Source organism: Perissodus microlepis, chromosome 4 (genome assembly GCF_051167445.1).
Source record: "Perissodus microlepis isolate ML-2025 ecotype Zambia chromosome 4, ASM5116744v1, whole genome shotgun sequence".
NCBI classification, from domain to species: domain Eukaryota; kingdom Metazoa; phylum Chordata; class Actinopteri; order Cichliformes; family Cichlidae; genus Perissodus; species Perissodus microlepis.
In genome coordinates, this window is record NC_140464.1 from 9,664,254 (window position 1) to 9,689,399 (window position 25,146).

Below are 25,146 nucleotides of genomic sequence, written 5' to 3' on the forward strand. Positions count from 1 at the left end.
CAGCAGTTTTCAGAGAAATGCTGTGCAGCTAAAACTGAAGTGAAGCTTTTTTGATTGCTCGGAGGATTTACCTGTACTCGTGACTGTCCTGGAATCTTGTGCTGTTGGCAACTCGTTGCTGTGCCGTCTCCATCAGCAGCTTCTGAGTCAGACGGCTGCTTGGCGTGGGGTCACACTCAGGCAGCTCCTCTGGTCCTTGGTCGCATCTCCATTCCTCATACTCCTTTAAAGGTGGTAAATAGCTCGATAGCCCCGTTCCATTGCCAGAAACCGAGCTCTGGTCACTGTACAACTTTGGGCTTTCACCCCCTGTCCGTGTGTATTCCAAATATAGGTCAGATTTAAGGAATAATGGATAGGTATTTTCCTCCATCATAGTCTGTATTTCAGTCTGAGCCTGATCAAACATGGCAGGATCAATGTGAAGCTTCATCACACAGTCTCTGATGAAGGACTTTGTAGCTGGTTTGATCTGTCTAGAGACAATCCCATTGTTGTCCAGGATGTATTTTTTATATATCAGCTTTGCCAGTTTCACCTTCTTCTCCTCAGTAACCTCACTGGCTTCAAGTTTCCGAAAACCACTGCAGGCAAACCAGAAGTCCAACATATCTGCACATTCCTCTTGCTTGAGGAACGTCCTAAACAGCAGGATGCCATCCTGGTCATCCAGGAGAGAATGAAGAGATTCCGCCCACTTTAAGTAGGGTGGTGTTGGCGAAGCGCTGCCCTCCGGCTCGTAACCCAGGTCCAAGTCAGATCGCCTGGGTGTAGCCACAGACGGCTCACATTTGAGGCTCTCATTCTTCGAGGAGAAGCCGAGGTTGCTGTGCTGGCGACCATCACTGCATATGAGCTCTCCTTCTTCACCGGGGACAGGAGGTCTGGGAGCATCCTCAGTGAAGCTGCCTCCTAGGTCTGCTAAGTAGCCCCGTTTGTCGCTTATGCTCATAGTCCCAGCATCCATATACCACGTCCCCGTAGAGCCCACACTGCACAACTATTCGATCCAGAGTTCTACTTATGCCACTGCAAAAGAACTCCTGCAAGGAGGAAAATTTATAATGAGATGCAGCTTCAACACGTCATAGAAAGGCAGTCTTTTGCTACTCAGTGACAAGGCACTAACAGTGTAACATTGCTCTGAGGTTTTTACAATACAATTTATTCCACACTGAGAAATTCACAATCAATAGAATACCAATCTGGTTTTTGGGCTTTTTCTTTTTGTTTTGCCAGATTTTTTAAAGCAGGTAAATAAATATCACTTATTTCTGTGTCAGCTTTTGAAAACTACTCTAAAGCCCTAAAGCACATTGATCTCACATTTGAGTCATGTCCAATAACACAGCCACAGTAAAAATCAGTACAGCGGTACTTCATAATCATAAAAGCATAAAGTGAAAGAAAAGCATTCATGCGCTAGGATCAGATATTCGACATACAATCTGCAAACCTGAGCAGAAATCAAAATCTACAGCTATTAGGCCTTTAATATGCGCCGAAAGTCTAGAGGCATATTTTTACTAGACAGCAGTATGAATACAGTGTAGCAAATGCATATCATTAGTTCACACATCTATTCCAGTTTCATTCAAATTAGTATTGGAAGGGTGAAAATTCACTTGGGGTTTACAAAATTAAATTGATAATGAAGCAGCCCAAGTCTATTTCCCACTAGCTGACATAGCAGTACTGCAAATGACACATTCTACATCCTTATGCCATATTCTCGTTTTATATGATACCCCCTGGTGTTAGGGAAGGACCTGGGATGGTGTATCAAATGATTTTAGGGATCAAGGACACATCTTAGTCTTTGTGTAATAACCAAGTGTGCTGCTTTTTTGCTGAGGAACAACACCGTAGAGCCCGGATCTCCACCTCTACGCAGTACGGACTGCTTAGCTTATGGCTAAGCTTCCCAGATACTGTGTCAGGATTCAATTTAAGGTCTAATGCAGCCACAGCTGACCCTTTAAATTCACATATCCACAGCAGCAGCCACTACTTCTTGACAGCTGCAAGCAGATCCAAATTACGGGTAGAGAAGCTGAACGCAAATAGCCCTGACTTCAGCCTAAATCACTTCCCAATCGAAATCCCAGTGCAGCCTACTTGTTGACTAATAGGATTAAATATAAATGTTGCCAAATTATGATTTCAGAACAAATGACAGGTGGGTTTACTCTAGCAAGATCACCCTTCCCTTTAGGGCACACCCACTCTCTTGTCTGGTCCAGTACTGATACAAATCTTTTCTTTCTGATTGAACAAAGGCTGTATGAAGACAAAACTGGCAGCAGCGGCTCTGCTCGCTGCAGAGCCCTGAAGTGTGAGCAGCACGTGCACTGTGCATCAGGCCAGATGTGCTGGAATGAAAATTAGCCCTCCCCTCCAAGAAAACGAGCGTTTCAGGCCTATTAACGATGCTGGTAGGAATAAATCACCCGGGCAAACTGCTGCTACCTGTAAAGACGAAGCATCCGCGTATTAGTATATAAATGAACGCTTCTGTGCTCTCAGGTGTGCGGCTCCGGCGGAGGTATATTTAGAAGGGATTCCATACAATTTCCGCCGGTCAGAGTCGAGTTAAAACAGGGGGAAAAAATAACCCCTTTTTTCTGAAACCGTGTCAGTTGGGTTGTTCCTTTGAAGTGAGCCTCTCATCACATCCATGTCTTGGCCTCTCCAGAATGAGCAGAACGACAGCGAGTGGGGGAGGGGAGCCAGAAACAAACTCCACACACACACACACACACACACAGAGGGAGATAGCGAGCCAGGCCTATCAGCAGCCGACCGACAAGTGCACAACTTTGTCACACTAATAATATCTGTGGTGTACCCGCTAACAGCTGCTAAACTAAACACACAGCATAAGCACCCGTAAACATTTCCCCTACCGTCAGAGGACACAGAGGGAATCCCAGCAACCATTTCCGAACACATTTACAATCAGCAAAGCAAAGCGATGGTATATTTCCCCCCCGATTACCGCAATCCCAATCTCTGAGCAAGGGGGGAGCCATTAAAAAAGTGACATATACTTAACCGGTGAAAATCTTTCTGCTTGCGAGTGCATCGGGCTATCGGACCGACACGAGTCCCAGCCGACAGTGTCATTGTTGCGAATTGCAAGAGTTTAAAAATAACAAAGAAAGCAGTCCGCTCTCCGCCTCTCCATGGCTGTCTCTCACTGTCTGTATGGAGCTGAGGCTACAGGAGATGATGCACAGCGCCTCGCCCGTTCACTTCACAAACTGCCGGTGTTAAGCTTCGGTACATGTGGTACACCGATTTTTCCTCTCCACCCGCCTCCTCCTCCCCTCTCTCTCTCTTTCAAGTGGTGAAATACATGAAAATTCATGCATAATGCACAGAAATACGACATAACAATACATTTAAAAAGTCAACCTAAAATAAAACCGCAGTGCAATACGACTGATTAACTGCTACATACATCAGCATCACTGTGCACATTAAGCTGAAAAGCCTTTTTTTGTTGTTCACATCAGATCTACAGCCAGTATGATAACCTGTGATGTCAGCGTTGCCCTGATTTTTAATCCCTGGTATATATAAAGATTCAAAAATGCTCAAATGTTTACCTTAATGGATTTGAGGAGCCTTATTTTGTCAGAGTGTGTCTTGCCAGGCAGAAACCATGACACAGACTCAGAATGTATCCACAAAAGTCACTAAAGAACTTCTTCAGGGAATGAGTAGCACTTATCAGCAAGAGTAGACTACACTTCAGAGCAGGTTGGGCAACCACTTGTTTCGGAGTCAGAGAGTCTGCAGGTTTCATTCCAACCACAGACTGCACCAGATGACTTTACTGATTACTCTACAAGAGCCGCTTTGATCAGTTAAAATCAGCAAGGGTTTACTCTTCCTGTTATGTGCTGCATTCAGGCAGCCTTTATCATAAACTTTTACCACCAGGAAGTTTCGCTAGAACATCTGATAAAGCAGACATCAAACGTACCGGTACATAACACATAATGATGAGGCCATCAGCTAAACTTTAACATACTAATAGTGTGAAAACAATGAATCTGGCTGGCCTCATTATTCATGACACAAAAAAAATATGGTACATTTTCTGTGTAAATGTAATGTTTCCTGGCTCGCAATTTTTGCAAGTATTTTTAAAGCAACTGGGATAAAGAGATCTTGTTCGAGTGTCTTCATGAAGAAAACTGAAATGCATGAATTAACAAATATAATAAGCAGTTTACAATAGCCAATGTGCAGCTGCTGACTGATTGTGTCATTTGAATTCCTCAGCTGTCACACTGTTTTACTGAGCCTAAGATGTAAAGCTAGTGGGACACTATAATAACATATTGTTTTTGATTAGTAAGTAATTACATGAAATCATTAAAAAAAAAAACTAGAGTAGGATAACAGGATACAGTGTATACAACAAGAACACAAACATTTCACACTTTGTCTCAACGTATCACTCCAAACACCGGCTCAAACCTGGAAACCTTTCAAGTGTGAACTGTAGTTCTTACAATATTTATGCGGGCAACATAAAACATGAAAAAGGCCCAATGCACTGCAGCCTCCTCGAGGCAAAATTGATTTTGTGCAGAAGCAGTTTAAGCATTTTAAGTACCCTGACAGTTCTCTCTTTATAGCATCAGTTACTCTGTGTTATTGTTGTTTCTTCCAAAAGCAAATCAGAATAATTCCAGCACTGTCAATTTTTTAACTGGTACCTTCTTTGAGTGAAACAAAAATAATTTGGTCTTCTAGTCACATATGTAGATCTGTAGTTTAAATCTTGATGTTTTTATGGATTCATTCTTAGCTTTTAACAATCAAACAGTTAATGTTGTGAAGAACAGCTTCTTACGAACTACAAGTGCTAATAGAAATAGTTATCCAAACCTTTATCACCCCTCAGCTGGTTAACTGTAAATCCCTGCACATATTCGTGACATATCGATATCAGAATTTGTAATGGCCGATGAATATAAGATGGGAGATGTTGCATAGTCTGTCAGCCAGGGGGCACTGTGTAACTTCCCAGTTGGCAACACTTGTTTGGAATATCCCAATCATAACAACCAGTTTGTCCGAGCAGAGTCGGGCAGAGTGTAAACAGAGTGTACACAAGTAATCCATGACTTGCTGTGACAATAATCAAGCATTGTCATGTTATCTAAATAAGGACTCGTGAATAACTACTCCTACCAAATGATAGGCAAATCTGTTTATGTTTGAAAGAAAAAAATGGCTGATTGTATTTGTAAATGACCGTATATCAGTATTGGCCTTAAAAATCTTGCACTGGCCAGGCTATAGTATTATAGTCTTATAGTAGTATAAGACAACACATCACTTTTGCTTTTAATCACTGGCCAGCTGTGAAATAAGGAACTGATTTTAAACATTTTAATTGTTAAAGCCCTTCATGAATCAGCTGCACAAAAATATTACAGGTTTTTTAATTCCATATTTTGCTCCTTAAGGTCATCCCAACAATTTCTCTTCGTCTTGTCTATAATCTAAAGGCAACCATTCTCTGCCACCAGACTCTGGAATCTTCCCACATAAGAACATATTTATGTGCTTATTTTAATTGACAAATTAATCATTTTATCCTAGGGTTTGCATACCATTTTTTAAATTTATTGTATATTTTATTTGTTTTTTTATTGTTATCATGTTGCCTTGTTATGGGTTCTTGCGTTTTGTACCTGTTTTTGGAGACTTGAGAGCATACTATGAAGCAAGATCAATGGGTTAGCGAGCTATGATGAGTTTACATGAGCAACTTGCTAAGGCGTACATTACTAAAGCTAATTTAATATCCCCTTTAGTGGGCTACTTGGAATAGTAACATGTGATGTTACTTGTATCTAATCTAAAGTTTCCAAGCTCCAGTTAAAAATCCAATTAAAAACAACCAGCAGCACCAAGAGTGCAATCAGCTTTAAAATAAATACATGAACTCCAGTCAAAATCTTTATTTTAACACTCTTGTTGCAGTATTACTCTCTTTGCTTATTTCCAGTAGTGTTGTACTTTTTGTCAGATTTTTTTGAATCATCATGACCTGATAATGTCTACGATTGGAATCATTTTGTGACAAAGAAAAGTCATATGGCGAGTGAAACGCCTCCTTTTATGTCAGGACACACAAAGCCTGAACCGGAAAACCAAGTTTAACAGAGAAAGTTGAAAGATACACCTTATCACTGACTGAGAGTTTCAGGTTTAGTCAAGCCAGCTAGCACAAAGGAAGTGTTGCTATGTCAAACTTCTTTTGTAGTATACTCCTTTGTAGTGTTAACTGGAAATTTTCTCCTCCAAGGGTCAACAGGTTCTGGGTCTACATGTTTATATTTGGTGAACGCACAGATGGAGAAAAGGCAGATCTGCAAGCAAATCCACCTGCATTACCTTGAGTTTGATTGACTTCCTCACGCATCCTCCAGTAGTGCATCCTTTTATTGAAGATTCCATTGTATTGTTACTCAACGCACATTTCTTCTGTAAAGGTAAAGCCCTTCTCACCCCCGTGAAATGGAAAGTCCTGGATGAAGCAGAATGTTGCCATAACGGTTTGCCATTGCCATCCATTTTCTTCTGAAAAGAAAGAAATGTTGGTTAAGACTAGTTCCTACATAACTGAAAAAATGTAGGAGTTCAACATTATGGAACAGTTACATTTTCATTTGAAGATGTTTCTGCTGCAATATATCTGAAACCAAAACCATTACTGATCTATATTCGAAATATTCTTGAAAAAACAAAGCTAAAGCTCCTAACACTGGGGTAGGGTGGCCTCATGCCCAACACAATGACCCAGTCCAGTACACCGATAGTTTAAAATTGTAAAAAACTATAAAGTTGTAGGGTCTTTACTTTAGATTATAAAGTGCCTTGAGGCGTTGTGATTTGGTGCCCTATAAATAAAACTGAATTGAATTAAAAAGCTCAACTTTTTACAGTTTAATGATTGGAGAGAAGAGTCATTCAATCCCTCCTGAGATAATTTGAGATCTGTTTTCTTAGTCACCACCCAAGTAGGATCTGTTGCACTACAAAAACCAATGACACAAGTTGACACTGAGGAAAGTACAGGAGTAGATCAAAGAATCAAGAAGCAGGCAAACCATGCACAAAATAGCATCCTCTCTAACCCGGCCTTAGCCCTGCTGCCACCTTTAGTTCAAAGATGAATAACAATCTTACCGTAAATAAATCTCTCCGTTTGTACAAACTCCTCTTATACAGTCAGGAGTTGTGCAACCACAATTGGCACACAGATACCTCTTGAGCATCTCAAGGTTCTTATCTATACCACATGTAATGATGTCGTCACATTGTCTTGCAACTTTGCAACAGGCTAAGATGATATGATGACATCATTACATCTGATATAGATAAGAACCTTCAGATGCCCAAGAGGTATCTGTGTGCCAGTTTTGGTTGCACAACTTCTGATTGTACAGGAGGTGTCTGTGAGTAATCAGAGAGAGATTTCTCATATTACAGTTAAAGTAAATAAGAGCAGGTTAAAGTCCCCAAAATTAACAGATTTGATGGTTCCCAGAAGTCAGTTATCTGCTTTTACCTTCAGCAATTAACAAGAAATAAAATGTGCCTTTTTGCATAGAACTGTCCCTAAAAATAAGTGTGCTTTATCATAAAAGACAAATTCACACTTTGACCTCTTTTGGCATGCTGTCCAAAACATAACACCACAAACTGTAAATAACTGCAACAGTGAAAAGGTTTAAAAACATAAGCTCAAGAAGTCCTGTAACCAGAAGGCTTTTCAAACTGGACCTCTTTGATAGTTTGAAACAGCTGGGTGTGAAATTTGTACAAAAACAATGCTCTTCCCTTTCTTTTTAACTACAAATAAATAACCCTCAAGCAACTGGCCCAGCCAAGCTGCTTAGTGCACAGAGGAACAATAGAAGAGGCTTCTCTGTGCCTAACTCTGAAGTGTGAACAAGTTTTCACTAAAATCAGCAAACCTTTTGTAAAACAAGCACTTTGTGTCAGAATTGTTATGGAAACACACTTGTATAAAACCTTTAAGGAGAAGATTTTACATTTTATTCTTAATTCCTTTATGCATGTACCTATCCTTCATACTAAATTCTAAAAATGCATATTCACTATTCTGTACTTTGCAGGGGGGATTTTTTTTTTCACAACCCTAGAAAGCTACCTTTTAAAAATTGTTCTCATATTTTAAAATATTCTCAAATTACTGCTGTAGTTAAGCATTACCAGAGGACAACTTAATGTCTCCCAGTTCAGCTCTTTATGCATTCTTTTGTTCCACCTGTCAGTGTGGATTTAGGCTCTTTTGTAGGCTTTGGCTGAAACAGGCTTATCTCTGCTGAAGACTCTCTGATGAACAAAGCCACATTAAGATATTTAAATGGAAGCTCCCATTTTCAGTGCACACAATAAAGATTTTTCAAGCTGGCTGTCTTCAAAGAGTTTGCCAAAAGTTAAGAAGTATAAAAGAAACAACGAAGAGGACAATGCATCTTTCAAAGCTCTCAAAACTATAATGTAAAGCAATCGCGGGGCTTATGGACTAAAAACATTCAAAACCGTTGATATGACGAACGAATATTAAAGCTTTTCTGTATTTGTTTTAAGTTCTGGAAATGATCCAAAGAATAATATCAAAAGACTGTCAGAAAATGTATTCTGATGTCCTGCTGATATCCTTTGTCCAGGCTGAATAGATCATGACTAACAAGTCTTGGAATGGATTAGCCACAGAGGATTGAGCAATTTGCAGACTTGAGTTTATTTTGCAGGATATTATAGCTTGCAGAGCACCATATTCCCAGAAAAAGGGAAAAAAAATCTTATTAAAAGGCCTACATTTCCCATGGTGATATAATACCAAAGACATGCATGCAGAACCATGTACCAAATGGCGAAAATACATTGCCAGACATCTGCCGGCTGGAAGAAATCCAAATTAATTTAAGTGTTCAATCTATCGTGGTCTTCACTTGTCTGGTCATCCGATACACACTCACTGGTCAAATCAGATGATGTGCTTTGCTTTTGATGAGAGGGCTGACACAACAAAACAGTACGGCACAGACATGAAAGACGGTAACAGACGTAAGGGAACGATACACAAGACAAAGGAATGTAACACCAATTTTCATCCTCACAGATTCCAAAGCAAACATTAGACCTGCTGGTTTACCTTACTGTGTGCTTCTTGGTTTTGTTGTGCTGAATCGCAGACTACTCCCACGGCTTTTCTAGGCATCGAGTATAGTCCTTCATAGTCTGCAGTAAAGACAGCCGCCATCTTTAATCACAACAGAGTCCATCTGTCGATGGTTCTTCCCTTTCTACCCTCTCTTTCTCTGTTCCAGTCTCTCTGTTCCAGCCCTCTGTTTGTTGTGGGGGGGTTCTTATTTTCCATCCAACATCAAACCACCATATCGACAGGCTCATGGGCCGCCCAGTAGGGGAGCAGCTTGAACATGCTGCATTGGCTGTTGTCCTTTTCCAAGCTGCAGTTGAACTGACCGCATTTATTTTTCTCTGAATTATATGGATAGCTCACGTAACATATTTCTGCTCTCAGGCCTTTGATTTCAACAAGCCTGGCCTCAAAGCTCCTCCATGATTGCTCCTGAATGCATCTTTTCTTTGGATGTTCTGATTGATGTGTTTTGGGGTTCTCTTTGATTTAGGCCACATCTGTGTAACTACAATTAAATTCATGTATTTTTATTCAGGATTCAGATCGTTTAAGTCTCAAATCTGTTTTAATGTTTTGGGTCTCTTCCCCTTATTTTCAGCTATTCCGTCATATGAAATGTACAAACACCATTGTTCCTTTAAAGCAAAGCTCAGCTGGAATTCTTTGATCTCACCAACTGAAGCTCAGTTTGACTTAAGAACCTTCGGACGCAATTATAAGTCTAAAGACTGTATCTGCCAGCTTTCGTCCAGCTAATGCATTTCATTTAAAGTGACATTTCTTTTTTGCTCCTTTTTGGCTTTCAAAGCTTGAATGCAAAGCCGTATATTGTTTACTGTCACTGTTGTTGCACCAAACTCTTTGAATGAACAATGAAAGGAGTTGAATTTCAAAATGGTAGATGCTCTCACCTTTCTCTCCTGCTGTTTGGCTCGTCGGATCTTATTTCTGTTGTCCGCCATGACTGGGCGCAGTCCCCTGTCTGCCACTCTACAATACTTTCTGCTCATAATGATTCTTACTAGTGTGTTGCTGAAAGATGAGCATCTTTACTTTATATTACAGCTTTAGCCGTGCGACCCTATTGGAGGAAACAAGGACCAGATGATTGCATGCACAATGGTATTGTAGCTATGGTAACAGACCCAACAGGCATGAGGACGTGCACCTAATTGCTTGTACAAATTTAAAAAAAAGAGAGAGAGAGAGAGAGAGTAAGAAAAAGAGTGAGAGAGAGGGAGAAATATAAGTATTCAGTCAAACTGAATTGTTTCTTAGACGTCTCGCAGGCTTTTCAGCCATGAGAGGATTTGTTATTTAAACTTACACGTATGTGCTGTGTAAGGCGGTGGAAACAGCCCCGTTAATAAGCAAATGAATGCAAAGAAAAGAGAAGAGATGTGGGTGAACGGAATATTTGGAGAGAGAAAGAGAGATGATATTGCTTTTGTCATGCAGCTTAATCAGTTGCTTACCTTTCAAGTGGATTTCACACTTGCATGTCTGTTTGCGACCAGGGTCAAATCCAGCGTACCCTTCGCACAATGACCAATTTTCCCTTCAAACTACACCAGCAGAGACCTGCAGCGTTGGCTGCCACTTCATCACATTTAATTTACACTATCTACGCTTAAAACTTACATTTAGGTTGCTCTATTTTTTAAAAAAACAACAACACATATTTGTGCAAATCTGTCAAAATTACTGTCACTTTGTTACTTTGTTCTTTTTCTCAACAAAATTCCAACTGCTTAGCTGTCCAAGTAGCTGTACTGTGTATTGCTTTAACAGAGGTTAGTGCTCTTTTTATGCGATTTTCTACCAAAAAACGGAGGAAACAATTATCTTTATTGAGGTAATCTAACATACTTCTGCACTTCTAAAGTTTATTTTATGGTTCTGCATGTCTGTTCATTTCCATAAGTATTTGCCTATGCAGAGGGACTTACACAACTTACGCAAACATGCTTGCATCCTGCTCTCCAAGAAACTAACAGTATGAAGCTCAGTCGATGAACGTGCGCTGACTGACTGAAAATTGGGTCAGAACAGAAATGGGAGGAATAGAAGAGTTTACCACAAACAGTGGAAACACAAAAAGCAAAAAGCACATTTGGTGGCTACAGTGGATGCTTTTCCTTCTTTTTAACACTTCATTTCACATCAGCTTTTTGTATAACTTTGCTCTTCTCCATGGCCACTTGTTTGTGACAGTGACCCCCAGTGATGGGAAGCAGCTACAAAGTATCAAAACGCAGCCAAAGATGGTTGCAATTACTGATAAGTCAAAGGAGCAATGTATTGACAGCATTTAGTAGAGGCCCTCAGGGATTAATGAAGGTCTGTTATCTTGATGGTGGTGCTAATGTGCATGCTCTGCATGTACATGGTTATTAAGGAAAACATCTCTAAGCGTTTTATGCATGGACAAGGAAAATAAGAGTCAACATCAGCTTTGATTGTGCATGCTTTTATCTCATTTTTAACTTCAGACTGTGCACAGTATTCTCGACAGCACTTTTCTACAGTTGACCACCTGATGTGCTACAATGTTCTTGACAGCACTTCTTTTGCATTTTTCATGGATAAAATGAAAACAGAAAATCCTTTCTTTAAAATAACTCGTGTTGATGTAGCCCTTTTTAAGGTACTATAAAAGATAGAAATAGCTACAGAGATGTCACCCATTGGTTTGTGAAGTCCCATTTTGAAGCCTTGAGATCAGCCTTTCCAGGAAAACAGATGTGATAAGAACAGGCGTGTCTGAAACAAATCACTTGCTCATTGGCTCATTGGCCATAGCTTGTTAATAACAAGTCCTTAGCCAGAGAGTGGGAAGAAAATGCCACGGAATGACCAAAATTTCCAAAATAGATTTAGGTTTTTATTTAGTGTGACACAAAATAAGTTACTGAGTGCATAAACACAGCAGGGAAGTGTTTAACGGGCCAAACAGAAAAAATATTTTCTGATAAACTTTTACAGGATCAGGAGTCTTTTTGCAATCATAGCTATCACCATCTAAAGGCACTTTTACATTGACTTCAAACTAATTCTATAAAACTAATTTTAAAGGCACCAAAGGTAATTGATTAGCTTTTCTGCCACAAAAAAAAAAGGTTAATAACCATATCCATCAAATCAAAACAAGAATGATAACTTTCTGGTTCGGTCGAATTTGTCAATTTGTTGGCTTTCTTTTATTCCATACTTTCTGCTAAAGTACAAGTGCAAACTTTAAACATAGTGCATACATAGTTAGCACTTGTGATCTCTGCAATATGAAAGAATATACAGGGAATTATTTTTTTATGAAATGAACAACTTTTTATCAAAACCAGTCTAGCGTGACTGCCATAAAAATGCTTAAAGATGTGAGATAGAAAAACAACTAGAAGGTTAGTGCAGACTATTTATTTTTATATTTATTTATTGTCCACTTACTGTCAGTTACCAGAACTCAGACAAAGCAAATGTGCTTCAGTCTAGAGGAAAAAAAATCTTGTCTGTTTACCACAAAAAATAAATAAATAAACATTCTCATAGTTTCAGGGCAAAAGAGTATTCATTCACAGGCAGCATAGCAAAATAGGATTTCTCACAGCAACAGACCAATAAATAATTAAACAGACTGCTACAGTGATACTACTTATTCTCTCAGGGAGTAAGATGCTTGGTGTTTCCTTCATAAAGAAGAATGCACACTGTAATCTTACACTGGAAAATATTATATTTCTCAGGTTGTAATGTTGCAGGGGTTTATGATTTGAAAAAGCAGACCTGGGAAAAAATAATCTATGAGCTATAAAATAAACCACAGGCCCTTTGAGCAGTTTGAAATCCTTTTGATTCAATGCTGGATGCTTATCTGGTTTTATTGTAGAAACCTGCCCGTAAGACAGTTACAGTCTGCTCAATAAAAGTTCATCTTAAGAGCATGCAATCCAAATCAAATCAAATAATTCCCTAGATGGGAACTGTAGTTCAACAGTCACCTCTGTTAAATACTTGAGAAACTTAAAAAAATCTCACAGTCTGAAAAAATATATTAGTATATTAATAAATGTAACACTCTTGTTTTTCAGTACTTTGCTATTTATTTTAGATGAAAGTTTGCTGCTTTGGTCTACTAAAGCACAGAAAGAAACTGGCACGTTTCAAGGCACTCTGAATTCAATTTACCTGTGTGGTTTTATTCCACAGAAAGCCCATTTTCAGTCTGTAGTGCTGTATGTGCTATAAGCAGGTCAAGGTGAGTACTCTACATCTGCAGTTTCCACTACTAACACATTCCCACTGGAAATGAGTCTTATTCATTTTTCAAACAGCCTCTAGCATATCTGATAAAATAAAATATAAAAAGCAGCTCGGCCAAGCATTCATCTTTGATGTTTTGCAAAGAAATACTGTGGAAAGCTGCAGTCTGATTTCATGCATATTGTATTCCTTGTATTCCTTAGCAACGAATTGCAAGCAGCTCACTGGTTTTTGTAGTTACTTCTCATTCATGTCCATCTCTGTCAATTCCATACTGACTAAAACAATAGGACTGCACAAAATTGGATTAGATTTAGATTTGTTCTGATTATACATTTTCTGTAGCACCACTGTTAGGCCAAGCTGGGAAATACAATGTTTTTGAGTTCCTGAGCTTGCAGACATTATTTAAATCACTTACACTTTATACATTGTTTGATAACAGTTTTTTTTTTTGTTTGTTTGTTTGTTTGTTTTTAGAAAAATAACTTTATCAACAAGATAATTATTTATATATAAGAAGGGTAAACCTTCAGGTAACATCATCTTTACTTTTGCTTGATCCCATTGCTTAAATTAGTTCAATTCTATATCGTGTACTGTTTTAGTTTTGCAGTGTAGCAACATCACCATTTCTAGTAGCTTTCAACAGAAACAAAGAGTAACAAAGTAACAAAGAGTAACAACAACAGCAAACCTACCTTCTGTGTAGCTCTCTGTTGCTAACACTAGTCATAGGAGAGCAGAGACCTCTGCCTGCCAAAGATTACAACCCGATCTTCTTTTCACGGAGTAGAGAACAGCGTCCTCTTGTGGCCAAATGTCGACAATACATTTGTACCGATTGCATGTTTTATCTCAGCAGCATAATGGCGCCTGTCTCGTGGGAAAAAGACTTGAAGTAGCAGCTCTCCACAATAAGTCATGGAATATACACTCACAATGAAAATACAGCTATTCTCGTAACTATTAAATGATATCTTGATGACCAAGACAGCGCAGGCGCGGTGGCCAAGTGGTAAGGCGTCGGTCTCGTAAACCGAAGATCGCGGGTTCGAACCCCGTCCGTGCCTTTTGTAGTATTAATTACTTTTAAACGTTAGCTTTTGTGAGAGAAATTGCATTTGGGACCTTTTTCATTATTTTTCAAATAGTATATAGCTAGAAAATTAGCCACTGTAATCCAGGATGTTGAATACTTGCATTAATGTCTTGTCATACATTGAAAATACTGTACAAATAATACTTGGCTTGAGCTTGATAACTAAAAAAATATGTTTTTTTTGTCATGTATAAACTAAAATAGCAGTTCAACATTATGAAATTTGAAATTCTGTACCCCATATCTGCTCAATAATTCTCAATGAAACACATGTTGGTCAAATAGCACTGTGATCAGCTCTGAGACAGAATTAAATTAAATTTGTTACAAAATGTATTCAGAATCCACCCTCTTTCCTATATAGATAAAAGGTCCATAAATATTTGGACATGTTGTTTACATCACCACAGCAGATTTTAAAGGAAACAATCGAGGTGAGCATATTTTCATCTATTTCAAATAATGCATTGACAAAAGTATTGTATTAAATGTTTAAGAATTTAAATACATATTTTTCAAAAAGGTTTTGATATTTGACTGACAAATGAGACCTGGTACTTTGTAATTCCATTACAAGCAGATAAAAGGTACTTGGCATCTGTTCATGGGAGCAGGTCATGCAATCAAATTCTTAATTATAAAAGACTATACTTACATATCGCGTAAGCAACCCAAGAGTTTCTAAGGATATTCTTCAATAGTCAAGCCAGTCACTTGATCTGAACTCAATATTACATTGTTCTCATGTACTGAAGACAAAACCAAAGACAAAGGCAGAGAGAGCAACAAACAAGCAGCAACTGCAGGAGGCTGGAGTAAAGGCCTAGCAGAGCATCTCAAGGAACTAAATGCAGCATTTAGTCAAGTCTGTGGATTCTACATTTCAGACAGTCATTGAGTACTTATATATAGCCCTTTATATTTAAGATTATATTAGCTTGTCCAGTTACTTTTGAGCCTTTAAAAATGTATAGTGTGTATGTGTATAGAGACATCACACCTTCTAATTTGAATTTTGGGATAAGATCAAATTACTGGCGCAATCAGTATCATGAGAACTCATTTCAATGCAAGGCATAACTGCAAAGAGCCATGGATGAAGATTACATGGAAATGGAAAAATCGGTAGTAGATTTGCATATTTACCCATGTGTTTAAACAGCTCTAGCAGAGATCCACATTTTCTTATTGAACACTATTATGACATCACAAGTGTACATTTTATTCCCCAAAAACATTTCATTAGCTCAAAAATATATATTGGTATTTTTTATGCTCTGCAAACATACCACTGATGGTAGACTAGTGCAGTTTCCTGGGTAACGCTTCGTGTTGCAGCATCAATGATTCATATCTGGTTCATGTTGCATTGCAATCACGTTCTGTGTGCTGAAGTGACCCTTTGTGAAATGAGAGGTGATAGAAGGAAAACAACTGGAAAATGCTGCAGTGCTTTGCAAAAGCTTTCATCAGTGATGTCGACAACACACCACTGGCGGCTGATTTTCAGACTGGCTACAATCACTGAGACTCAGTGCTACACTTCCTTGGTCCTAAATCAGCACCTTGGTCACTAAAAAATATCACATGGCAAATTCACTGGTTCTTGAGGGTTTTCTTGTCGTGATTGTGAAGTGGAAATGTATTTTTGACTCTATGAGCAGAAGTTTTCAGGAACGTGTTTACGACAAATTTTCTAAGATGAGTTTTTACTTACATCCATCCAAGTATATAATGCTGTGGGCCTTTTTTCCATCCTAAGATTTGTTGCCTTCAACCTTGTGCTTAATGCTTTTAATTCAAGATTCAGCTCAAGATCTATACTAGTCACCCAAGATGACATATACCAGCATGTACGCATAATGACACAGTCTCACCTTAGTGCCTATGAGATCAGAAAAGCAATTATCAGACGCCTTCAAAATAGCTTTGGCTTTCACAACAGCTTTTAAAATCCTAATATAGTAAGTAAGATACTACAACCAAGACACTTAGTAAGCTCAGATAGCCTCTGGACTGCCTAATGACAGATGTTTATCGCTTTTCCCTCTAGAGTTTTCCGTCACAGGTGGAGGCTGTGTGGAGAAACATGGAGGAAAATACTTTGAAAATGCGTCTTCACACAGAATCACAGTCATTCATTAGTTTAAAAGGGCTGAGTCAGGGCTGTATTTCCAAATATAAAAAGTGCCACCCCAAGCTGAAACTTGAATTAATTCAGCTACTTGTTGCTTATATAATGACACATGGTATTTAAGTAGCAGGTTGTTATTACAAAGGGACTGTTAAGATTTCTACAGATTCTACTTTTCCCTAATTATAAACATTATTATTTTTGTGAATAATCCATGTGAAGAGCTGTATCATCTCTGTAATAGAATCCCCATGAATTCATTTTCTGCCCTCTGCAATTTAAGCCTTATGAAGCAGGCACTCCACTTCACAGTTCAGTAACACATTCTAGCAAATAAAAGTACTATTGTTAGGTCTGAGTATTTGATTGTTCCCTCTATTTGACTCTGAGATTTAGGATCTCGGACTTCTCATATCTATCCAGGAAGTCGAGAAACAAAATAGGTGGTGTTCGTTTACTGTAATACTTTGTGTGTTTTTTATTAAAACAATTTCTGCAAAAGCAGAGTGACTGACTTACTGTAACGCTGCGTATATTAAAAGTAAAGACACATAAGACACATAAAGATGTATTTATTGTGTCAGTAAATATTGCATGTAGGATGGTCATGGCCACATAGAAAATCTGGCCATAGTGCATATTTCCGAATGAAAGGTGCTTTTCTCAAACATTTGGCAGCATCTCTGTCACACTTGCACAGCAGCTTTTCACATTGGTCCTTCAAATTATCTGCAATGAAGAACAGGATTTTCACTCGTTTTCAGTCAATTTCTCATTAACATTATGAATCTCTTTTTACGTTTGCTGTTTCATAGCTACGTATACAGACATTTGGAGAACTCCAGCTATATTTTTGTTTCATTTTTAGCAGTTTGTCTATAATTAGAGAAGTTCAGTAACCGATTATAAATACCATTTGGGTCATGTTTAAACCTAATTATGTACAGTGCTTAATAAATTTAGCAGACCAACACTCGAAGTAAGGTTTATGACACAGCTGACCTATATACCATAATGACACATGGTATTTAAGTAGCAGGTTGTTATTACAAAGGGACTGTTAAGATTTCTACAGATTCTACTTTTCCCTAATTATAAACATTATTATTTTTGTGAATAATCCATGTGAAGAGCTGTATCATCTCTGTAATAGAATCCCCATGAATTCATTTTCTGCCCTCTGCAATTTAAGCCTTAGAAAGAAGAAAAACACCACAAATGGAGTATAACAGGAGTAAAACAGGAGGAAGAAGAACAAAGGAATCAGTAACACGCGGCAGACTGGCAGCAGGTCGAGGCTGCGCTCACATTGATTTCCTTGTGGGCTGTATACTCTGCTTTCAAAAGAGATTTTTATACAGTGAAGGCAAGAGAAAGTGACCCATTCAACCTGCTCTTACATTCGGATCTCAGTTGGTAATTGTATTATGGAAATCAAAGTCCTTCAGTATCATCACTGAATTAGATGAATACAAAATCATCTGACATAGCATGTGGATAGCCTCGAGTCTAGCAAGGCATATCCACATATTTGTTTGTTGTTTATGTTTTGCGCCCTTTAAGCCAGACTTCACTGCGTGCTGTCTGCCTCTCCGTTGGGGACCCAAACAGTTGATTAAAGAATGCAATTAGCATGGAGCAGATTCTGTCAGCTCTCCTTTGGGGATTTAAACGCTATGAGTCGATGCACGATTTCTTCAAGAGGACCACATTGCTCTGCAAGATGCTAATATAGGGTCAGCTAAGACCAGGTTTTGCATTTGTATGTGCTTAAGGAAACATTATTTTCGGCAGTTTAAATGTAATGACTACCTAAAACTTACAGTGTATCTAAAATGTGTTTTAAAGAGAAACGGAATAAAATGTTTGTTCTTCAGAAACTTATAATGGTTAAAAGTGTTATTTTTACATATTTATTCATATTCATTCACCGTCTGTAGCAACCAGACCAGTGCGACCGAAGCTTTTCATAGTATTTATCTTTTCATTTTTACAGATGAAAATGAAAAGGAAAAATAAGAGAAGAAGAGTGGAATTTTGAGTCACTTTGTCTGCCATGCGGTGGATAGAGATCACTTCTTCAACCTCAGAGTTTACACATGGCGAAGCCTGGACACAATCACACAAGTGTTTTTGGGCTGTGACCCAGATTCTTAATTCCAGTCCTGGACTTTGGGTGGAGCACTTTGGCGTCATCTCCCATTTCAGCCCACACAACTGAACTGCACTAATTCAAAGAAAACGTGTTTCCTATGTGAATTCCCTGACCAAGCTTACAGAAGTGTAATATCAGATAACATCAGATCAAGTAACATTGAAGAAAGCTTTGGCTACTTTGATTACTGGCTGAGATACTCTTTACTGGACATCAGAGAGGAAATAAAGTTTTACCCCTTTTATCTACAGTTGGTCCCAAAACCAAAACCAGAATACCAGTTGTGGATCCAAGAGAACATAAAACATTAACGCTTTTTAGTCAATATACTTCATTTAGTCAGTGACATGTTAGTGATCATTATGAAGCGCTAACAAGAGCTTTGTTTGGATGTGTAAAAATGCCTGCATAGCTGTGGATGTAGCTCCATCTACAGGTGAATATCAGATGTGTCAGTTTATTTACATATAGCCTCCTGTTATGAAGAGGGCTGCAGATGTAAAAAAAAAAAAAAAAAGTTTCTTTATTTCAGCGACTAAAGGAAACCATTGAAGAAACAATAAGATTCTGCATAAGCAAAGTTTCCTAATGGCAACCCAGGCTCAAAGGAAATGACAAAATCACCTGAGATCACCTTTAACCCTTATGAAAAGTAAAATTTAAAATTAAATATGTAAATCTTTAATCAGTAACCTGTGTGGTATGCGGATGTGTGTACTTGTGGTAGGTACATTAATCAAGAAATAAAGCAAGCAATGTTCGAACAATCTCAAATTAGCTGGAGGAGAGAAATAAAAAGACTGAGTCACTATATACCTTAGATGAACAATCAAATCACAGACCAAATATTGCCGCAGCTGAGTCATTCTCCTAACCGCGAATCCAGGAAGTGGATATAGAGGCCTCAGGCTGTTGCACACGCAAAATCATTTGGTAGCTATTCAGGGATTATGAGGTAATCTGTACACATCATAGGAAAACACATGCAACTGTGACCATACTGTGATATTTTAAAACCTTAAAAGGAAGTAAACATGCAAGAGGTTTCAAACTTTTTTTTCAGTAATAAATACAAAAATAAAATTTGGCGCTGCTGCTGAGACTTTTCCCTCACTGGCTTTGGAAAAAAGTGGAGGAAGTCGTGTCAGAGCAGATTTTAAATAAAAAGAAAACAACCCTCACCATTAGCTCAAGTGTGGGGAGTTTTTTTTAACTCCAGTCAATGAAATCCAGTCAAAAACACACCCAAAGCAAAGAGTCAGCTTCACTGTTATGAAGCAGGCACTCCACTTCACAGTTCAGTAACACATTCTAGCAAATAAAAGTACTATTGTTAGGTCTGAGTATTTGATTGTTCCCTCTATTTGACTCTGAGATTTAGAATCTCGGACTTCTCATATCTATCCAGGAAGTCGAGAAACAAAATAGGTGGTGTTCATTTACTGTAATACTTTGTGTGTTTTTTATTAAAACAATTTCTGCAAAAGCAGAGTGACTGACTTACTGTAACGCTGCGTATATTAAAAGAAAAGACACATAAGACACATAAAAATGTATTTATTGTGTCAGTAAATATTGCATGTAGGATGGTCATGGCCACATAGAAAATCTGGCCATAGTGCATATTTCCGAATGAAAGGTGCTTTTCTCAAACATTTGGCAGCATCTCTGTCACACTTGCACAGCAGCTTTTCACATTGGTCCTTCAAATTATCTGCAATGAAGAACAGGATTTTCACTCATTTTCAGTCAATTTCTCATTAACATTATGAATCTCTTTTTACGTTTGCTGTTTCATAGCTACGTATACAGACATTTGGAGAACTCCAGCTATATTTTTGTTTCATTTTTAGCAGTTTGTCGATAATTAGAGAAGTTCAGTAACCGATTATAAATACCATTTGGGTCATGTTTAAACCTAATTATGTACAGTGCTTAATAAATTTAGCAGACCAACACTCGAAGTAAGGTTTATGACACAGCTGACCTAAATTAACACTCTTGGTAATCACCAAAATCATTTTTTATGATGGTTAATTTGCCAGTAAGTGCAAGTTCTTTAGTCAAAACTAGATTTTGCATGTGAAAATATAATTATTGCTGTTATCCACGAAATTCCAAGTTTACTGTTATACAAAAACCATGTTATTATTTTTTGATTCAGATGCCAAATTACAGTTATTTCTAAACAGAAAAAAATTTAGTGAATGAATATTATGCTTGATTCATTTCTGACTTCTCGGAGAAACCCAGTGTGCTAGGTATAAAAACATGAATTCAGTTTCCTATTTGCCTAATAAAAAAACAAAACAATTTTAAGATAAGACAAGATTTTGACAGATTTCTAAAATATTTGTTTTGTCTTGGGTTTTTTTTTTTGACAGCTGGTCTTTTTGATAAGCAAATATGCCATTAAGATATCCTGGATAAATCCTTCTTTTCTCCAATCAACTGTCTTCTTATTTGCTTTCTGTGTTTCACTATGGGAAAGCATGAGCAACCTCATCCTTTCTGTGGCATAAACATGAAGGTGCAGGTGCCCACATGGCAGTTAAGCTGATTATAAGAGTGAGCGATCAAGGGCGATGACCATCTGACCACCAATTTCAAAATAAAATGAATAAATAACAACACTGCAGTGTCAGTAATGGTCTCCGCTGGGGCATTCCTTTCAAAATTGTGTGGTTCTGCCACTGTTTGTCAGTAAGATTACACTAAAGCTATCAGTCTGCCTTTTGTGAATCCATCTAGGAGACATTGAGGGGTAGCAAAGGAAGATTTTATATTGGTACTGATCTCAATCTCAGTACAATTGGACTTAGTGGAGAACATCCTAAAATTCAAAGCCATGGAATTAATAAGAGCATCAGCTGTTTTAACTTTAAATCATGGATTGCAAAAAGAAAAACAAAAGAATGATAGAAATCACAATACCACACTCAGCTGTCTTGTCCTCACAGGTCCACCGATACTGGCTCAATTTTGTATAGCAGCCAAGACGTTCTGCATCTCCATAACAGCAATCATGTCTGTGGCAGCACCTGCACACAGACAGATTAACAACATGATAAGTTCATTATTTTGAAAACTGAACTTGGTCCGATCTCAATCTAGGAAAGACAGGGTAAAGAAAACAGTAGGTGGGTGGTTGCAAGGCTGTGGTTTAAATCACACCAGGACTATTTAAAAGGCAGGGCAGGATCACCACATGAGTTTTCACAACAGATAGTTAGAAGTTAACTGGCTTGAGGGGGTGAGATGTCTTGTGGTTAAGAAGGAAAAGAAGGAGACGGTAATTAGGATTTGGGTGTGGAATTTTTGGAGTAACTATTGGACCGTGTGAGTCTGCTGAATTTACACAGCATTCCCTCCTTCCAGCCCGTCGCACTGCATTTGTGGTTCACTCAACTCATTCAGAAGCGGAAACTATGCGTACACATCAGGATGTGGATAGACTGGGAAGAACCAACGGCATTTAGGAGGAGAAAATAATATGTACACATTATTTCCTCCTCCTGCGACGAAAAGCTAAACTTGACCAAAGTACTTGGAAGGATATTTTTTGCGAAGTGTAATGCATAGGTTGGTTATATATAGTGTCAGCTGATTGCTTACATTTTGGAGTGCACTATCATCAGGTGACCAGCTATACTATCCTCACCAATTTGCATTTTCTTCTGTCAGGTTCTTAAGGGAATGTGATAATAAATGCTGCCTCACCAGTCTGCCCTGTCCTTGGGCCAGCCTTGGCCGCCCAGACCACAGTAGCATCCGTACACCATATAAGCCAAAGCAGATCTCCCTGTGCTGCATTTGATTGCTCCTGCCAACTCAAGTAACCCTCGCTTTGTCCGCTGCGATCTGCGTGTTGCCGCAGAGGCCACAGTCACTGCAAAGAGACACAAACAACACAAGAGAAGGAAAGAAGTTATCTCTCTGTCCCTACACCGGTCCACTACTGTACTATATATGCTTTAGTGATTTGGTATGCAACACAATCTTGATAAAATTATACATTAAAGAGTTGCAAAGACGTTTGTGCTGCTATTTGCTGGCTTTATATTGTAAAATGTATCTGCAAATTGGATTTAGGATATAAGAAACTTTCTGTAGCTGGAATTGAAATGTTCAGACGTCCGTTGCAATAGGTAACAGTACTCAGAGGACTGACTTTCCTGTTACTCTCCCTGAACGCCATACCTAAGGCTTAAAATCACAGACAAGCGCATACTATTTTACAGCAAAATCAACATAATTTGCTCCATTTCAAAAGTGCTCACTGAATCACTGTTCTTGTGTAAACACAGGTAGTTTTCCCCTCAAACATGCACTGACTACCTCTTGAAATAACTTCTTAAGCATGTAGTTTTCACTATGCTTCACTGTGGAGCTCTCTTTTAAAGTAAATAATCACCTTACCAGATAGCAGGAGAAGTATCCGATAAAATACTGCCATGGCATGCAACAGGTAGTTAAAAATCTCATCTGTAAGTGCTCTTCACTTCCACCCTCTGAGTGTAACATTGAAAGGAGTGGAGAGCTTTTTATAGACGCTGTTTGAATAATCTCCTGAGCGTAACTATTGGCTGGAGGCTAATCCAGTGTTTGTGAATCTATGCTCCCCCTAGTGCTTTATTGAAGTTGGATCAATGGTTGTGTTTTTCTTTCTTTTTAGCATTAACACTGCAATATTGAGAAAACAAAATGTTCTGTTTTTAGATTTTCTGGAGGTGTAAGATGAGTCGATGTTTCATGGAAATACACATATTATTATTATTATTATCGTTATTATAAGAATTTTAAACATAGAAAAAAAGATTTTCAGCTTTTTTGGGGGGTTGACAGTGACATATAATCATTATTACATTCCCCTCCTTTGCCTTTGGAAAGCAATACCACCCACCCACTCAGAACATAGGGAACATCAGGGGCTGCTAGGTGGGAAAGGTTTTAAGTCTACTCCAATATGTTAGCACTGGATCTCAGACAAAGAAAAAATTGTCCCTAGACCCTCTGAAAGGTTTTTTTTTTTCTAATTGGATGAATTGTATCCACAAACCAAACCAAAGCAGTAATGTGTTATAAAAGCAATGATGTTTTTATGTCTTTTTTCCCTGTTCCCTCTTTTTCCCTCTTGTCAAATGTCTTCTATCTGTAATAACAAATATGGCCGTTACTGCACTGGGTTGGATAGTGATGTTAAGTGCTTCTGACAGTGTTTTAAAAATCTTAGACCAGTATATTATTAAAGCTGGGCATGACCAAAACATGTGGGTCAAGTGTTTTGACACCTGTTGTAACTTGCATCTGTACTAGGATATCTTACTCACTTCTCTGAAGTGAGTGTGATGTAAAATTTTGAACTGTCTTATACTTCATTTGGCACAGGAAGAGCTGTAATTCAGGCATTATAGAGCACTATTTTCAGCTTTTTAAATGTTCTGTCTCCATACAATAGTAAATAAAAACTGGTGAAATATTTGTTCTTGGAGAATAAAAGTATGTCTTAGATCAGCTCCAGCACTCCCAACCCACTGAACCCACATACATGTTCCAAATGAGTTCAAACTTTTTAAACTTAAACACTCATTTTAATACTATTGAAGAGTGATTGTATAGTCCACTCATACTTATGCATTAGTGTTAGTATTTGTAAGCTCAACTTGGACATTTTTGGCCATAATTTTGGCCATATTCCATAATTTCAATATTTTTCCTGAACAATTCAAGGTTTTGTTGCCAGATGATCTACCAATGTATAATAGGATCATTATCCAATCATTTCCTATTTTTAGCTGGCTATTTTATATGTATTGTTTGGAGTTATTCAGCTAATTGTTTTCTATTTATTTATTGCTTTTAGATCAATTTTACACTGCCACAATCTTCCTGTCCACTGGTGACTCGTTTTTCTTTTTAATCAACTTGTGCTTTACAAAAGAAAGTACATTTCTAATGTTTTTCTGATTCAGCCATAACAAAAAAGAAAAAAAAGAAAGAAAAGAAAATCCCTCCTTAGCTGTTAACACACCTGACCTGCAAACTGCTAAAACCTCTGCCTTTTCTTAACAGTGTTCACACTTGGTGGTGATCAATTATTAAGTGCATTTGATTAGCAGCACCTGGCTGCTATTTCGCCTCCTAATTCTTATGGAAGGGTGTACTTAGTTTTTCACACATTACTTCTGCATTTTGGCTCAGTTTTTGCTCAATAAATAATGATTTTGTGTAATGAGTCATGTTTTGTAGTTTCCTAATTTTAAGGACCCATT

At 38.1% G+C, this 25,146-nt stretch overlaps 2 protein-coding genes and 1 non-coding gene across 12 annotated transcripts in view; 1 reads left to right on the forward strand and 2 right to left on the reverse strand.

Annotated features, from left to right (window-relative positions):
* The window catches only part of axin1 (axin 1), a 30,786-nt gene extending 20,461 nt beyond the window's left edge, over positions 1–10,325 (reverse strand). For 2 of the 10 annotated variants that reach the window (XM_084925518.1, XM_084925509.1), the window contains exons 1-3: positions 9,218–9,544; positions 6,424–6,609; positions 72–1,043 (exon numbers count right to left, since the gene is read on the reverse strand). In XM_084925518.1, coding sequence (XP_084781644.1) covers positions 72–967 — 896 coding nt within the window. In that variant the 5' untranslated portion in view covers positions 968–1,043; positions 6,424–6,609; positions 9,218–9,544. Of the gene's footprint in view, positions 1–71; positions 1,044–3,055; positions 3,314–3,611; positions 3,998–6,423; positions 6,610–9,217; positions 9,546–10,137 lie in introns of those variants that run through there. The other 8 variants (XM_084925510.1, XM_084925515.1, XM_084925514.1 and 5 more) reach the window with 8 other exon arrangements.
* A 4,159-nt stretch (positions 10,326–14,484) lies between these two features.
* Positions 14,485–14,556, forward strand: trnat-cgu (transfer RNA threonine (anticodon CGU)). The gene has a single exon. It is a non-coding gene; the product is annotated as a tRNA-Thr (tRNA).
* A 4,324-nt stretch (positions 14,557–18,880) lies between these two features.
* pla2g10 (phospholipase A2 group X) lies at positions 18,881–23,390 on the reverse strand. Its single transcript, XM_084925522.1, has 4 exons — positions 23,294–23,390; positions 22,595–22,763; positions 21,809–21,915; positions 18,881–20,588 (listed from the first exon to the last, which is right to left on the reverse strand). Exons 1-4 carry the CDS (start codon positions 23,328–23,330, stop codon positions 20,440–20,442), a joined length of 462 nt encoding a protein of 153 aa, XP_084781648.1. The 5' UTR covers positions 23,331–23,390; the 3' UTR covers positions 18,881–20,439.
* Between the last annotated feature and the right edge of the window lie 1,756 nt (positions 23,391–25,146).